Source organism: Terrapene carolina, unplaced genomic scaffold (assembly GCF_002925995.2).
Source record: "Terrapene carolina triunguis isolate 2854851 unplaced genomic scaffold, T_m_triunguis-2.0 Scaffold706, whole genome shotgun sequence".
Classification (NCBI taxonomy): Eukaryota; Metazoa; Chordata; order Testudines; family Emydidae; genus Terrapene; species Terrapene triunguis.
Genome location: NW_020665057.1, coordinates 5,009,628 through 5,027,064, shown reverse-complemented (window position 1 = coordinate 5,027,064; position 17,437 = coordinate 5,009,628). Strand labels below are relative to the sequence as shown.

The following is a 17,437-nucleotide window of genomic DNA, read 5'->3' as shown; positions in this document are numbered from 1 at the left end:
GGATTTCACTTCAGTCAGTGAGGGGCGTGCAAAGAGCTGAGAGTGAGAGGGCGTGCTGCTGGAGAACTGAGGAGTACAAACGCTATCTGGCATCAGGAGGAAGGTCCTGTGGTGAGGATAAAGAATGTGTTATGGGGAGGCCATGGGGAAGTAGCCCAGGGAGTTGTAGCTGTCACACAGCTGTTACAAGAAACACTGTAGACAGCTGTGATCCACAGAGCCCTGGGCTGGAACACGGAGTAGAGGGCAGGCCCGGGTTCCCTCCCCCCATTGGATATAAGAGGAGTTGACCTGGACTGTGGGTCCCACCAGAGGGGAAGGTCCCTGGCCTGCCCCCGACCCACTAGGTGGATCAGCAGAGACAGCAGGGCTTGTTCTCCTTCCTTTTCCCCATGCTGGCCAGTGATGAGGTTAGCTGAGTGAACGGCAGGTTTGAGCCACTAGCAAAAGTGACCAAACTGAGGGCTGCCGTGAATCTCCGAGGCGAGCAAATCCGTCAATAAGTGCAGGACCCACCAAGGCAGAGGAGGAACTTTGTCACAGCAGTCACACATTTTTTTTTCAATATATGATTCTTCTTTAGAGGTAAATGTTGTGTTCTTAAAGGCTACGAAGTGGTACTGTAGGTAAAGCAAAGAAAGTTAAAGGATATTAAAACTATTCTATAAGGAATATTTGTATGTTTACAGTCTTGGGACATGTTTTCTGTGGACCTGATTGCCACCGTTGCTTCTGCAAGCACACCAGATCAAGCAAAACTGACATCAGCTGGGAGGTGTGCATAGCAGAGAAGCTACCATCACCATGACATCTGCTGCTGGACATGGTGGAAGCTTCTCTACCAACTACTGTGTCAAGTGGGCTCCACAGAGCTGCAAACCCACTTCAAGAGGCAGGGGTTAATGCTAATAGAAGCAGTGTTCGCTAAGATGCTGTTCCTGCATATGACAGGGTGGTTCTGTGGTAGGCATAGTGTTGGTGACCAGTAGGAGCATAGTTTTGAAGAAGCCATCTAGCTGGGTGTGGAACAGAGAAGCAGAGCAGAGGAACTGGAGCTGGAGATTCCCTTGGATCCACGGGGGTTAGGAGGCTGCAACACTGCTTCCTCTGCAATCCCCGGGAACTCTCCAGGGGTGACTTTACAGGGTTTCCTGGGCCCTCTGTCCATCTCCCATATGAGGGCACAATACAGTCCTCGTTCTTAGCTTAATTAAGAGCTTGGATTATATTTTATGCACTAAAAGATTATAGGACGTTATGTTTGCTTGTTGACTCCCCCGCACCCTCAGAATGAGGTGCCTTTTGTTTCCCAGGAGTTCACAAAAAGTGGTCCATTACCTAAACTTTGGAATGTGCTGTGAACAGAGTAACTGTTTGCAGGGTGGAACCTCCCCAAAATCCTGAATAAATTATAGAGCTAAATGTTATACAGAAGACAACTGTTTCCACAATGTAACATCTTTGTTAAGGATAGACTTCAGCACTAGTCAGAAAATGCATTCACTGCAGCATAGTGAATGTAAAATTATCTTTGATTAAAGATTGAAATTCACAGCTTTCTTCATTTTACCAATGGCAAATTGAAGAACAATCTGATTGAAATTATTGCATATGATAGCACTGTTGAATGAACAATTTTTCCTTTGGTGCCTCGTTTCCTTAAAAAATGGTGTGACCACTTTTCCACCTTAAAAATGATATAAATCTTTTATGTTACTCTTTGAAACAGTTACCCGAATGGTTGAAAAAGACCCAGGCAGTGTTTTACATTATGGTTTTAAAATGTGTTTTGGTTAAAAAAAATATAAAGTAATAAGCCATACTTTGTAACAAAGGCATTCAACATTATTTTCAGCCTAAATACTAAAATGGTCAGTTGGGACCAATACACTCAAAATAATGTTGTGTTTTAAGGTATAGCAGAGGAAGCACCATCAATCTACTTGCATTTAAAATGTCAGCTGCTGTTTTGCTTTTATAACTACCTGTGGAATTTCCTAATCAACTGAGTGTTTAAAATGTTGTTGGATTTTTTTTTTTTTGAAAGGCTTTGAAAAATTGAAACGTTAAAAAATATCAGCGTATATGGCCAGATCTTGCCCTCAGTTCCAGTGATGCAACTGAAGAACAGAATTTGGCCCATAGTATTCAGATATCAGACAAGCCATAATGGATTGTGTGATAGTGTCCCACTTTGAGATTTGACTTTCCACTAAAAAAACCCGTTGCAACTTGCAATGTTCCCTTGTGTTTTGCTGCTGTTTGTAGTGCATTACCCAATACTCCTTAGAGACAGCCAGACTGTAAGTTTCTGCCATTTTCCACCGTTGTGGTTATCTTTCCTTCCTTCTAGTAGGTTCTTTGCAGGACTGGCCCTCAGTTTGGTGGGCTGTGAAACAATTTTCATATGCGCGTCTATCCCCACTGATGTAAGGCACTCCTGTCCTGTGTGGTCACACCACTGTTCATCTCAAGAGTTTTGGAATAGGTTAGCAAGATATGCCTTTGGAGCACCCCAATACTTGACTGAATTATTATCTGTAAAAAGGTGCAGGGGTGGGGGGGGGTCTTTAGTTTCTCACTTGCAGGAGAGATGTAGCTAGTTGCTTACGCTAGGGTACATGGCCAACGTTTAGGAAAGTTTAGCACAGGACCATGATACAAACAAGCTGAGTGAGGGTACTATGTACCTCTAAGCCCCCATCTTCTGGAGGGCTCTGTGGACATGCTAGTAAAAGATATGTTTTAAAACCGTGGATGGGAAATTAGGGATGTCACTTAGGCTGGTAGGTCAGATATGTGGGCAAGGGAATAGGGTTGTTGCAGGGCTCCTGGAATAACATGGCCCTATGAAGCTTCTTAGGTCTGATAGCTCTGAGTTTGCTGCCAAGTTTTTGAGATCTCACATGTGCATGGTGCTAAGAATAATCAGCAATATCATAGCTGATTCACCCATCAAGATTCTCAGAAAACTAAACGGGCTGCTGAAAAAGTGTAGGATGAAAAATTGAAGAGGGGGTACTGTGTGTATTACAAAAATCAGAACATGAGATAATCCCTACAATGCTGGCCATTAAATTCAGAGGAGGATAATCCATTCAAATGTACAATATTATTCATGTGCTGTCCCTCCAGCCATATTTTCAGTTTCTCCTTTTTCCCCATAGCTCTCTCTCACTTGGTACCGACCATCCTGGAAACCCAGCACAGGGCCTAGGCAGAGTAAATTATAGACACCCACAAGGGTGTCAGAGATGGAGTTTTGTTTTGGGAGGGATTTAATATAACTTGATAAAAGCTTCAGCATTTCTCTTCACTTCAAGGAAATTCAGATGAATTTTCTATTCTACTTATGCAGCCTTTTATCATACTGGTAACTATGGGCGTTAATACCATTGATGTGCAGGCCTAGGAAGAAGGTGGAGGCTTGGAACCCTGACACTTTGATTAAAGACTTAAGCCCTTGGCGAGTGTCAGCAGACAACAGCTGTTTTAAAGGGGATAGAAATGAACAATGACTCGTGTTTTGGAGGGGCAGTGGAGAAATGAGTAAATATACAAGTGCTCATTCCATCTCGGTGTCTCAAATGACAGTTCTCTTTAAGTGACTTTAAGGTTGGCCCTTTGTTGGACACACATGTTTGATAGCCAGTAAATTTAAATCCTGGCTTCCTGATAGATCAGATTTAATTGCTACAGTAGCTAGCCCTAGGGTTGCTAACCCTCCAGGATTGCCCTGGAGTCTCCAGGAATTAAAGATAAATCTTTAATTAAAGATTATGTCCTGTGATGAAACCGCCAGGAATTCATCCAACCAAAACTGGCAAACCAAAGCTGGACCCATTTAAAAATACCAGGGAACATTGACAATGATTGCCTAAATTGGCCATATAACTCCCTGTGGCTATCATTGTGCTCTGATGGCTAACTCCTCACCCCCTGCTTCGAAAAACTCCCTCCTTAATGTCATAAATGCTTTTGGGAGAATCTCAACATTCTTGTTTTGTATTATTCAAATTACCCAACTCTTGATAATCATAACATATCCCACTTTTCTTGTGATCTAGTTCAGAAATAGAATGCTACATGACTGTGAGGAATGGGTACTCCAGAGCTGTGGTTTATAACTGACCATAGCATTTAGGGATGGAAAAAGCCTCTGGCAATGGAAGATTGTGTTCTGGAAAAGCAGAATCTCTCCATAGTAGTTGTGGTTGCAATCAGCTTCCATTTTAATTGCCCTCTAACTTTGGCTTGCAAAACTGGTTTGTTTTTGCCAGATTTTCTCTGAAGGCAGAAGAGAATATTTCTGCAAAGTCTGAAGAAATTTTCCCAGTTTTTTTTTAATTATTATTATTTTTTGGTCAGCTCAGTTCCCTGTGTTCAGCACTTCTTAAAATAGACCACTTTATTTAGGTCCCTAAATGTAGATTTAAGAGCTAACTTTATGCATATGTTTTTAAAATCTTGTCCTGTATGCCTTTTGAACATGTTTGATCAACAGTCGAGTGAAGGTAAGCTGTGCTATGCATGCATGTGGTTAAAGGTTATCTGAGGAACATGTATACCTTATTAGGTGATTGAATGAGGCAGGGTTCTGTAGGAGCCATTATTAGCTTGACCAGCACCACTAACTTCTTTAATAATTGGTAGACCTCTCCATCACGTTTATTTTAAAAAAAAAATTAAATTTAAATAGTGTCTTTATTTACCTACCAGAGGGGGGAAAACATGGGAAATTCATAAAGTGGGGGGGAAATTGTTTAAAAAAACAATTAAAGTTTGTAGATGACAACGTTCTTACCTATCACTTCAGACATTTCCTTGCTTTTAAGTGGTTGGGTTTCATAACCTTACACTGCTACACAATAAACAAACACTATTGAGCATTAGCTAATTACAGTTATCCCAACCTGGGCATCTTTGAATGGGCATCTCCTGCTTCTCCATCCTCAGTTCCAGGGCATGAGAGTTGGGCAAACAAGTCCATATTCAAAAATAAAAAGAACACCCTACTTCCCAAAACCTCTCAGATTTCTAGAATTGGACCTTTTTGAAAGCTAACATTTGTTGTCATGGGTTTTCACGTGCCTCTGCCCATCTGTCTTCCAGAAGTACCAAAATAGCTTTTTTTAAAAGGCCGTTATTGTGCTATTTCCAGGCCAAAGAAAAGGAGGACATGTTAGCAATCTTCTTAGAAAGATGTATGAGGATAATGGCCAATTTTGCTGACTCAAGGGCCCTGATTCTCCTTTCAGGATAATTTGACACCATTGTAACTCCACTGACTTTGGTGGAGTTATTCCTGATTTATACAGGAGTAAATGATATCATCATCAGCCCCAAGAGGTTTGATAAGCTGTATATAAGCATCCCAACTTTTGGGGTTTTATCCAAAATGAACCCTTTTTGAGGTTTCTCCATCACTACTACAAACTGAAAAGGAGACATTAGGTGGAATATTGCTGATAATCTTCATCTTCTTTTTCTTTACACCACTTCTTTATTTGTTGTCATTCTAGGGTGAACCAGGTTTGCCTGGTGCAGTGGGAGAACGCGGCGCACCAGGGCTTAAGGTTAGTGCAGAAAACCTGTTGAAAAATAAAGCACTGTACAGGTGTGTGTATGGATGATAGTGTCATGCTTTTTGATTTGTGTATCATGACTAATTTGTAATAGTCTCTGCCTCTCTACAGTGCTAAGTGGTGTAAGAGACTTTAAACATTTCACCATAGAGGGGCGTATTCTTCTGCTGCACATGCATAATTCAAGTCAACATTAGTGACGAGTATACTTACACTGCAAGGCAAATATGATGCAAGCGTTTGGGAATTTGGAAACCTGTTTACATGGTGTTGTTTATGCTCCTCATAATGCGTTTCAGACCCCTTTTCAAGAACTACTGCGGTCAATTCTTTGATGAACGTCAGGGTTAAATCTTGAGGTCTGATCCTGCTTCTTTGGAAGTTAACAGCAAACTTCAGTGGGAGAAGGTTTGAGAGTTTGAGTCCATAGTTATGGCAAAAAGAAAATGTTGCCTTGCATTTATTTTTTTTGATAATTATTATTCCTTACTTGATTCCAAACAGATGAAATTGAACACACAAAACTTGATAACTTTGTTTGAATAAAAGTCAGACACATCCAAAATGCTTTGATTGTTGGGCCTCGCAGAAAAGATAATACCAATTTCTAATCCCATCAGCTGTGTCTGTGTGTCTGTGAGGGCACATATGCCTCTCAGCTGATTTTACAGATCACATTGCTATTGACAGCTAGCCAGGACAGTCTTTAAAATGTACTGACTTGCCGCTTGTCCATCAGGAAAGAAAACAAGTCCTTTAGGGGCATACCCTTTTCTTGTTTTATACACAGTGAATGCAAAGTGATTGCAGTTATTGCTTAATTCATATTCACAGCAGTATTCTTTGAGTTGCCAAGCAACCGTCCACCATCAAAAAGGGTGTGGATAAGCTAGAATGGTCAAAAATACAGAGATGAGTTGCCAGGGCCAGATTCAGTGTATGAAAGGGGATTTGCCATTGTACTGGCTTCTCAAACAAATTGTAATTAAAAAGTAATGGCTATAAACTGTCTTTTTTAATATAGAATTCTGGGAGAATTTTTTGCTCTCTACCAGATTATGAATCTAGACAAGATATTTAAGGGGTTTCCATTTCTCATTAGGTGTCCTCCAAACTCCTCTCCAAACCTCAGGACCGCCCTCTTTTTCATTTTCTTCTCTCCCTCAGTCCATCCAGAATAAGGTGGGCTTGGCACATCTCCCCCTGGTTCCTTTTGGTCCTGATGGGTAGCTTCACAGAGCCATGAAGTTGTTCCTTGCCTCCCTTAATCCCAGAGTGAAAAACCAAGATGAGCCTTCCACACAACTGACCAGCCTTTTGCACTGTGTGTAAAGTATTGGTGCAGCCCATCAGATTTTAGTATTGAATCCTTTCTGATATGGCATCTTCTATTGAATAACCTGTAATATTAAATGAAAAACAGCTGCTCCACAGTGTCTTGCATTAAATATATTATCTAATGTCTCTTCTGTTGAGTTATCTAATGACACCATCTTAATAACGTCAAGATTTCTTTGTTCCTACTCTTTTGATCAGGGTGATCCTGGAGAACGAGGAGAAAAGGTGAGGTATATTTCACTTTCCCTATGTTTATCTTGTTTTGAAAAATTGGGAATGCACAGGCAGCAGTGAGGACTGATCTGTGAAAAAACAACCTGCTGTGTTAAAAATTATTAACTAGAATTCAGTCGCTGAACTGACAAAACTGTGGACTGTTCAGTCGCTGAACTGACAAAACTGTTGGGGAACTCTTTATTCGGGCTAAGTAGCACTTACTCATGCAAGCAATTCATTGACTTAGTGAAACTACTCGCGTGAGTACTGTATGTGCTCACTAATATGTGTTAGGGCTGCACAGGTGGGCTCTGATACTATAGAATTTAAAAAAAAAATTTCCTGCTATGAATAAACAGAAAAGCAAACTGATTTTCATTACTTGGTGTTGGTGTTGTGGGTGTCTGTGGGCAGTAGTTTCTTAGAAAGGCAGTCCGATAGCACAGTGATATCTCATTTTACTCATGTTGAGTTCTCTGTTGCAGCCCAGCTCTACTTGAAGAAGGGTGAGAGAATCTGGCCCATCTATCTCAGACTTTAGTCTGCATGAAAAAGGGCAGGAACACAAATGCTCTACTTGTTCTCACTTGCATTGGTATCAATGAGGAACAACTCCATAGAAATCAATGGAGTTACACCAGTATGATATCACAGATCAGAATCATCCCCACCGTACTATAACTATGGGTCTGATTCTGTCCTATCAGAGCAGAATTCTAACAGAACTAATCATATGAGAAAGTGCTACTCACCGTCAGTAAGGCTTATAGAACCGAGCCTCCTTTTACTGCTCCTGAAGTAGCACAATGGATTGAAAACAATGGGGCTAGTCAAGGAGTAAATTTCTGTGGCTACATGCCATCCAGCACTCAGGACAATCCTGAAATGCACCTTATACTGGGGCCAAGAGGGAAATAGCATAGAGAATCATCCCCAACTTGCTACATAAGCAGGTGGGGTAGGAGGCCAGGATTGGGCCATACCTTTTTTAAAAGTTTTTTTTTTTTTTTTTCAACTTTTTTAATGATCCTAGTCAGGAAAATTTCCAAAATGGTTTCCAAAGCAATGAGAATTCCTTAACAACTATTTTATAAATGACAGCCACCCATTACTTGTATAAGAATTCCTTGTGTTTCACATGGGTTCACTGGTACACTCTTTGGTCCATTTGTAGATCATATTTATCAACAAATTTTAGTTGATGAAAAAATATTTTTAAAAAAACCTTCTCTTGTTCCTTTCAAGAACTCAGAAACCTGCAAAAGTCTTTGGGCCTGATTCTCATTTACACTAAGGCCCTTTTACGCTTCTCTGGCCAGGAAGTGGGTGAGTTAGTGTAAATTAGGATTCAGCCCTTTCTGTACAGGTGGAGCTTTTAAAATATTTCCTTTAAAAAGCTATCAACCGTTTTTAAATAGGGATGTTTTCTCCCATGCAATGACAAGCGTGTTACTTCAACATTACCTCTTTGAATAATGTTTAGCATTTACATGGAGACACGAATGGTTTTGGTAGCTTATTCTATGTTTTAGTTAAGTTTTGCTAGCTTCACACTGATTCGTGGGGAAATACTTGAAATTCAAAGAGCATATCCTGAATCGCTTCAGAATCACAATAAAAATGTATTGGAAGCCAGTAATTACCAACTCTGTTTGATCAGATGTGTCTATTAATGTCTTTGTGGTGAAAAATATTTACTGGCTATTCCTAATGCTGAATCATCATAAAATCATTCCTTTGTCACTGAACCAGAATGAACTGGGGATGTCTGTAGTCTAAATTGACAAAAAGATGAAATGACATGACAGTTTGTATTTTCTCAAGGAACTGTGAAGAGGTTTATAACTTTGAAATGTCTTTCCTATCAGTGATCAAATATAACAGTTGTGTAAGTTATATTTCAGACTGCAAATCCAAATGAAATATATCAAATCATGTTTTTCTCCTCCTGTGGATTTAAGTTGAATCAAGGCTCTGAGTTCATGTTGTAAATGTTTTATTACATTTATTTGAGAGACAATGTGGTAAGGTATAAATTATTTATTAATTTGGTCATTTCTTATAGACTCTGGCTAGTGAATTAAAACTGTTAGCCTGGTAATAGTGTTTGCAAATTGCAAATTATTTCTGGATACTTTGTGAATGCATGAGAATTATTTTAAAAATTGCAAAACCTAGTACTGGAAATATATATTTTTTTAATTTTAGGGTGATGCTGGACAAAATGGATCCAAAGGTGACATGGGTGAAAAGGTACATCTGTTAATGAGTAGAGATGAAAGGAGATTAAAGGCCATAAAATCTAACCAGAAAATGAAAGGGGGATGGTACCAAAAGGAAAATATACAAAGAGACTTTTTAAAAGGTTTAATGGTCTGACTCATTCTCACAAACAGCAGAAATTCATCAGTTCTAATTAATTACAGAGGGCCTGCTTATGCTACAGTAGTTAAAACATGAGGCCTGACAGTGCATCTTTTATAAACCTCTAAATATGCATCACACAAAAACTTGGGTCACAAGCTATCAGATATTCTTGTTATGTCTGTTTGGTAAATGATGCAAGTTTTGAGTATTAAGGCCAAAGGCGTTGCTGCGTTCAGCAATGCAATGCCTAATTGGTGTAAGAACATAAATCTTATTTTCAAAAGGCATTAAGACACTTAGGAACCAAAATCGAATCAACAGTCAATAATAATTAGGCAGCAACATCTAAATACCTTTAAAAATCTGGGTCCAAAATTCTAGCTGCAGTGTACCGCCTGAGTACTCAGGATGTGCACTGGGGAGTTCCTCTGAGACTGAGAGGGAAGAATTCTACAACCAGGACATGGAGCAGCAGCTAGGTCTCCCTATGGATGGTACTTCAGTCCCCACCTCCCTCCCACAACATGCCTCTTTAAGTGGATCTACCTGGAATGTAATCACACTGCTAGAGAGCTGAAGCTAAGGGAGATGTGCCAAGGCACAGCACCCCCATACAGAAACCCAGTGTCTCCAATAGATCCCTGAGATTAGTAGGGATCTCAGGAGATCTGGGGGTTCTGAGAGGACCAACCCCTTGCTTTTTCAGGGTGAGGAATGCTGCCCCCTGACTGGATAGGAAAAGAAAATTCTGTAAGGGGAAACTGATCCCCTTTCACATTCTTTTCCAAAGGAAGGGCCAAGGCAATGTGGCATGCAGTGTTGGAAACATAATCCAAGTGGCTGACCAAAACCCCCAAAAGTTTGGAAATTCAGAGTGGAAGTTAAAAATTATGTTTCAGATCTTTGTTATTTCACACCAACTAAAGATCTGGCTTCCATGCCTTTATGTCAGCTCCGTCTCCTCAGGTACCATATTTTAGAAGTCTCCAAAGAACAGGTGATTTTATATATCATGTGCACTCTGACTAAGAAAGGGGAAGTTGAGATTGTTACCATTGACAGATTTTATGGTTTAAGAGGAATGGGAAAAATAGAGAATCATACCTGCAGGTAACGAATTCAAATCCAGTCCACATCTCTAGCACGGTTGCCAACTTTCACGAGGTAAATAAGCACCCCGACCTCCACAATAAGCCAAAAATCAAGCTAATCCCATTTCAAAACAAGCCAATCCCTAAGAACCCCAACACTTTATGTGATTATATCCCCCCGGCATGCAGTCTGGGACTGTGGTGGGCCCGCTGTGCACCCCTGACTCTCTCCTCCCCTTGCCTCTGCTTGCCCCTTGCCCCTGCTTTATGGGAGCAGATCAAAAAAAAGAAACAACAAACTACAAACCAAAAACTAGCCAACAAGCATCTCACAAGCCAATTAAGCCAAAAACAAGCCCAGTTTCTGCATTTTTTTCATGCGGTTGGCATGTCTGGTCTCTAGTGGCCAGAAATCATTACTATCTGTCTTTGGATATTTAGATTATTATTCTGTACTCAAAAATATATGCAGTTTGATTTCATAACTATTTTCCTGAGAGACCTAGTTGCGTGTCTAGAGACATTTTTTATGTCCTGAGAATATCATGCTTAGACAAATCATTGGAACAGATGATCAGATAAATAGGTCATGTATATGTTCATGAAACAATATTAAGGTCCAGCAGCAGATAAAATAGAAGTTCAGAATCTCTCCTGGGAGCCCTATGAAGCTTCAGTAATTTTTCTTCAATTGTGTCTGCTACTGAAGTACTTGGCATGCATCCTAGTGAAAACACGTGTTCTAAAAAAATCTCTTCCTCTTTCCGTTGGGAATTTATCCTTCCAAAGCCAGATACTGTGTGTGTTTCTTTGTGGACCTCAAATGGTTTGGTATTCTAGTTGGGAATAACTTTTAGAAAAGATAGGTCAGCAGATGGCCTTTTGGATGTTCATCTGAAAAACTTTAACTGAATTCACTGAACCTCTGAAACATATAATGCTCCCACCACTTCCAAGTTCCATGTAATTGTCTGGAGTCCTGGGGTGAAATAGGGATGGATAGATAGTGTTTGTACAGGTCTCATTACTTTCTCGGCATCAGGCTAGTCGCTACATGATAGATCTCCTGGTTTGGCATAGTTACCTTTAATCAGTTTCCTTCCCGCTTTTCCAACAAAAAGATCTGCCACTCAGAATTAAAAGGGAGTTGGGCTTCCCATGGATCTGTGAATGTATAGGAGAAGGCCACAGAACTTCTCTGATTATGTCCTGCAGAGTGACTCTGCAATGGAGGTCTGTTTGGTAAGAAGTTTAGGAGAATATATTTTTGGTGTGGAGGTTTAGGAGTGAGTAAGCCTTGAAGTCAGAGTAATTACTCTACATTTACACCAGTGTAGTTAGGAGCAGTGCTCCTGTGGCCAGTGCTCCAGTGACCTGCACTATCCTTGACAGTCATCATACTTATATCAGAGATGAATTTGGCCCAGTGGTTGTTAATCGTGTTGGTTGCAGAGGAAAAAAATCATGATGACTGCTGCCCCCTAATAGGAACAGCCAACAGTAGCATACTCACCAAATAGCTCTTGTTTTCCTTCCCTTTCTTGATCCATCGGTCACTTCTCCCCATCAATGGCAGGATCGTCTTCAGGAGACAGGCAGGAGCTCTGTGGCTTTCTCTTCCAACATAGTTGCAGGATCTTCGGGTAGTGCCATGAGAAGCCTTTCACACACTCCTCTTGCCATTTGTGGGGGTATGGGAAATCCTCTCCTTTTCCCCCTGCCCTGATAGAAGCAGTTGGCACTGTGTTCCAGCAGATCTCTCTACTGTCCTTGCTGCTGCACCATTAACATTGGGTGTTGGTCAAAGTTATCCATGCTCTTTCTAATCCCGGATGCACCATGTGCCTCAGAAGTCTCGGAACATGGGATATTTGGATGACTCTTGGGCTTCTGAAATATGTGATGCACACTAGGACATCACTTGGGCAAAGCATTGAAGCAGTACTTGAGCTGAAGAGCTGCAGCGAGGCTTACAGACTTACTGAGCCTCATTTTTCAAGCTAGTATGGGGAGGGATCTTTGAGCCTGAGGAAAGAGGGAACCACGGAAGTTTTGGATGTGCTGCAATGATTTATCAAGACTAATCTGAACCAAAAATAAGGTTCAGAGATGAAATAAGGTTAGAGCCAGTTTACCCAGTCCTCTCCCTTTGTCCACGCCGCCATACAGTAAACCTCCATAAATTATGTCTGAATGAACAATACATAAACCATTGCAGTAAATAACAATAATAATAATGAGCAGTTATACAGTACACCTCTACCCCGATATAACGCGACCCGATATAACTCGAATTCAGATATAACGCGGTAAAGCAGTGCTCTGGGGGGGGGGGGCAGGGCTGCGTGCTCCGGCGGATCAAAGCAAGTTCGATATAACACGGTTTCACCTATAACGCGGTAAGATTTTTTGGCTCCCAAGGACAGCGTTATATCGGGGTAGAGGTGTATCTTCATCCAAAGAGCTCAAACATTAAAACTCACAATGTTCCTGTGACATGGGTAAGTATTATTTATCCCCATTTTATATACGGGGATACTGAGACAGAGAGGTGAAGAGATAACAATTTCAAATAATGGTGCCTAAAGTTAGGAACACATGCCCATATTTATGCACCTAAATGAAAGTAGTGTCATTTTCACAGATGACGCACATCCGCAGCTCCCATTGATCTTAATACATAAACATGGACTTAGGTGCGTATATTTAGACATCCAAGTTTGACAATGTTGGCATCAGTGAGTTGTCTTAGGTCACATACAGAGTCAGTGGCAGACTTGGGAATGGAACCCACTCATTAGTCCTTGCTTCTATTCTCCTGCTCTAGCCATTGGCCTGTCAAGCAGCCAAAATCCCTTGAAGTACTTTTCCATTTGCGTTTTCTCCTGCTGAAATTCTTTCATTTCCAATCCAGTTGACTCAGTGAGGGACTGAGAACATGCTCTAGCTATATTGTTTTTACTTTTATCCTGTATTAGTTTTCATTCTTGAATGAAAGTGGATTATAAACACTTTGTGTCTTATCTGTGCTATTTCCAATGTTATCCCTTAAAATGTTTAACTTGTGACTGTCTCTCAGCAGTTGCTTTGCCACTTTATAGCTATTAAAAAGTCCTTGAGATTTCACAGTTGTACGTGCTGTGGGGGACAACAGCAATATCACTCATACATGTCTATCAAAATGAGACAGCTCAGGTTTCCAGACATGAATTAGCCTTTCAGAAAATGGCCTTTTGTTTTCTCTTTGCCCTCTGAAGAGAGAGCTACAATAACTATGAAAAGGAAACCAGGCTTTTAAAATATAAATCACCACAGCTCTTCATTCAGCTTTACTGAACCACAGGACAGCTAATCAAAAACTAGTGTTTTTATACTAATAGTTTAAATTTTATTGTTTTATATAGTGCAAGACTATAATAATAATCCTTAGCATTTATACTGTGTTTAACATCTTCAAAGTATGTTACATGTATTAGCTATTTTACTCAGTATGTGCATCAGTAGCATGCTGCTTTGAGACACAAAGTAAACTTATTGCACAATGATCTGTTAATTTTCATAATCAATCTTTATTCATAATAATAATAATAATAATAATAAGGAAACTGTCCAAATACAGGTGCTATAGACAACTTCTATACTTTGTACAGGTTTGACCTATTTACATGAATAAGTTGACTAGCAAAACTTTTCAATTGAGAAATAGCATTTAATAATTTAGCTTCCTCCACTTTCCTTTGGCATTCCATTCAAGACAAGGTGAAGTGAAATGAAAATACAAGAATTTTCAGAAGTCTACGAAGGCTATAAACATAGAGCAAAGAACTGAGAACCAGAAGCACTCTGCCTTAGCCACTGACTGATTCTGTGACCTTGGGCAAGTCACCTCCTATCAAACCCAGTCAACTCAGCTGAAAGCTGAGCAAAACACAGGAGAACCTCTTTGCAAGTTAGTTGCTTCATCAGAACTGACCTTTTTACAGCTAAATTACAGCTCCTCAGACATTCTCTTACTTACAACATTTACCTGCATTAAAGCACCAAGATAAAAACAGTGACAATCTATGGAAAAGAGATGGATACTCTGACAAGGTTTGATTAAGATAAACTAATGGGTCACTGGGTTCTTTGAGGTTGAATGTCATTAACACAAAAGCTTTGTCAATTAAGGCCTGACACTTGCCATCTGTAGATATGGACCAAAGGGATCAGTGATGCCCTTTGATATGGCAAATAATTTTGAATGTGTCTTTGAATGCAGAATTGTTTCTCTTTGAATAATACTGACATATTGTCAATGGTCAAATTGGTATGCAGTGTCACAAGACATATTTAATCTTGCTACAGTAATTGAGAGGTACTTTGAGAAGGTTCCAGGATAATCATGCCTGTTTGTTTTATCAGTTTCCTGAAAATATATGTACATAATAAGTGTAATCATTGTTTCCTTGTGAATTTTATATCAGGGTGATCCTGGATCTTCTGCTGCAGGAATTAAGGTAATGTTGTGTTTATAGTGGTCATTTTTTGCAGAATCCCTGTCACTTTATGCCACAAATCATTTTATTACTCTTTTCTCCTCTTTTCCAACCCTGATTTTTTTTTCACTTTCTCTGATCTTGTGGTTGTTTATTTGTTTGTTTATTTAATGTTTCAATTAGGGAGAACCTGGAGAATCTGGTCGGCCAGGACAAAAGGTAATACATGAAAGCATTCAGTCCCTTTTTTCCTCACGATTAGACTTGCCATCAAATCTTGTTTATACAAAATATTAGTACTGGAGCTTCCCTCTTGCACATAAATTGCTTGTTTGGCAATAGCAATGATTGCAAGATAGTGCAATTTAACTGATTGCTCAAGGTCTGTACACATTTTGTTTATGATCATTTTGAGTTTTGAAAAAAGCTATAATAAGAATGACACTGGCTAGAGTGAAAAGTGAAAATTAGAATAACCCACCCAGTCTTAGAACTACAGGGCACTTTTTTCCACATTGAAAGTTTGCACTATCTCAGCTGCCTGAAACTAACAAAGAATGGCTCTGCTGTTTGAATGTTGACAACTCACCCTTGCATGTTTGACTAAATATTGACCTGCAGATTATAGTATGTTATTACCCCTCGTTAAGATGAAATAAATATTGACTCTAGGGCTGGATGTTCTCTCTCACTTGTGCTGCTAGCGAGGAGCTAAACTGGTGGAAGCGGACACAAGCATTGAAAAGTTAGGAGCAAGTAGCTCCACTATGTGCTACCCCCCCCCCCCACACACACACACCCCCCCCTCCAGAGAAGCCTTTCCACTGGACACTGTGCAGCCAGAGCTTCCTTGGTTGGGAGGAGATGTAGCGGGGGAGCAGCTGCTCAATATGGCATGCTGCCCTCTTGGCCTAGGAAATTGCCAATAGGAAGTCAATGGTGCACCAAGCAGCATTGCCTGCCTCCTCCGTGCCTTTGACCCTTTTTCAGAGGATAGAATAGGATGCAGGCACAGATGGGAAAGCTAGTGACTGTGTGTCTCCTCAAGGAGCCTGAAGGTGCTGGCGCAACACCAAGGAGAGGTTGGATTTTAAAACTACAATCCTGGGATGTGTGGGGTAGCGGTTTTGCTTCCCTCTGGAGTCTACAGGGTTTCCTGGGAACAACCCTTCACCATCCCCCACCTCTTGTAAAGTAAGAAACCTTTCCCCTATCCCAACAGGAGAACTGGAAATTTATTCCGTAAGGTACACTTTGGAGATTTTCCAGTACTCAGGTCAGGGGAGAAGTAAAATCATATACTGTATATAGGGAATATCAGGCCAGCTATATTCTAAATCTCGATTCCTTTTTATGGCCATATGGAACTCTGAGAAACCATTTTTTTTAAATTAGTAAAAGAAAAAATTGCAGCTGAGTTTCTCTACTTGGCAGATTTTAATCGTAATGATTTGTAACAGACTGTATATGACTATTATGATATGCAAATTAAATTTGTTAGTAAAGCTCAGTTTCAAGTAGGAAAGCTAGTGAAAGCAGTTTTAACTAGCTAACCTCTGGAATCATTGTGCATCATGTACTGTATGTTCTACTTGGATAATAAACTACAGAATGTACTTTAAATGGTTAGTTTCGTACTCTCATTTGCTGTCTGCCAGGCAGGGAACAACTAGCAGTGATTTATTAGCAAGCTATTGATCTCACTGCCCAATACAATCAGGTTTGATATAATAGATGTAATATAGATAAATAACCAGTAGCCATGAACTCCACATTCATTTAGAGTTTTATAAGATGATGAGTTTGTGTTTGTGTGGTTGCATATGATGTAATAGAAAGAAAGTGCCAGGCTTTTGTCTCAAACATTTACATTGCCCAGGATATTTTGAATACTCATTCTCTCTGCATTTTATAGTTCTCTTTTTTTAAACTTACAAATTAATTGGAGCATGATCCTTAAAGATACTGAGGTCTTCAGCACCTTGTTGTACCAGAAGGGACTGTGCACATTTTTTTACACTGCCCTTCCAATGCACCTCAGCCTTGACCTACAGTACACCCTCCAGTTTTAGCATCAGGCCACACTTGAGCATATATTGCCAGTCAGACTAAAGTGAGTGATTGTTTTGTGATGTGGTCTAGTGGCTACTTTGAAACCACAGAACGTATTTTACTTGTGATCTACTGTAAATCATATTTGAACTCAATACTTTAGAGGCAAAGGGCTTGTGGATTTATGCATTGTGCCACCTAGCCCATATGTTTCCCTTCATTATATGTGTGTGTGTGTGTGTGTGTGTGTGTGTGTGTGTGTTTATACACACACACACACACACACACACAGTATACGTTTTAAACAAAC

At 40.1% G+C, this 17,437-nt stretch overlaps 1 protein-coding gene across 1 annotated transcript in view; it reads left to right on the top strand.

Moving 5' to 3' along the window:
* Positions 1-17,437, top strand: part of COL25A1 (collagen type XXV alpha 1 chain) — a 426,642-nt gene that overhangs the window by 333,762 nt on the left and 75,443 nt on the right. The window contains exons 14-18 of the mRNA XM_026659846.2: positions 5,523-5,576; positions 7,122-7,148; positions 9,348-9,392; positions 15,064-15,096; positions 15,259-15,294. Of these exons, the coding sequence (XP_026515631.1) occupies positions 5,523-5,576; positions 7,122-7,148; positions 9,348-9,392; positions 15,064-15,096; positions 15,259-15,294 (195 nt within the window). The remainder of the gene's footprint in view (positions 1-5,522; positions 5,577-7,121; positions 7,149-9,347; positions 9,393-15,063; positions 15,097-15,258; positions 15,295-17,437) is intronic.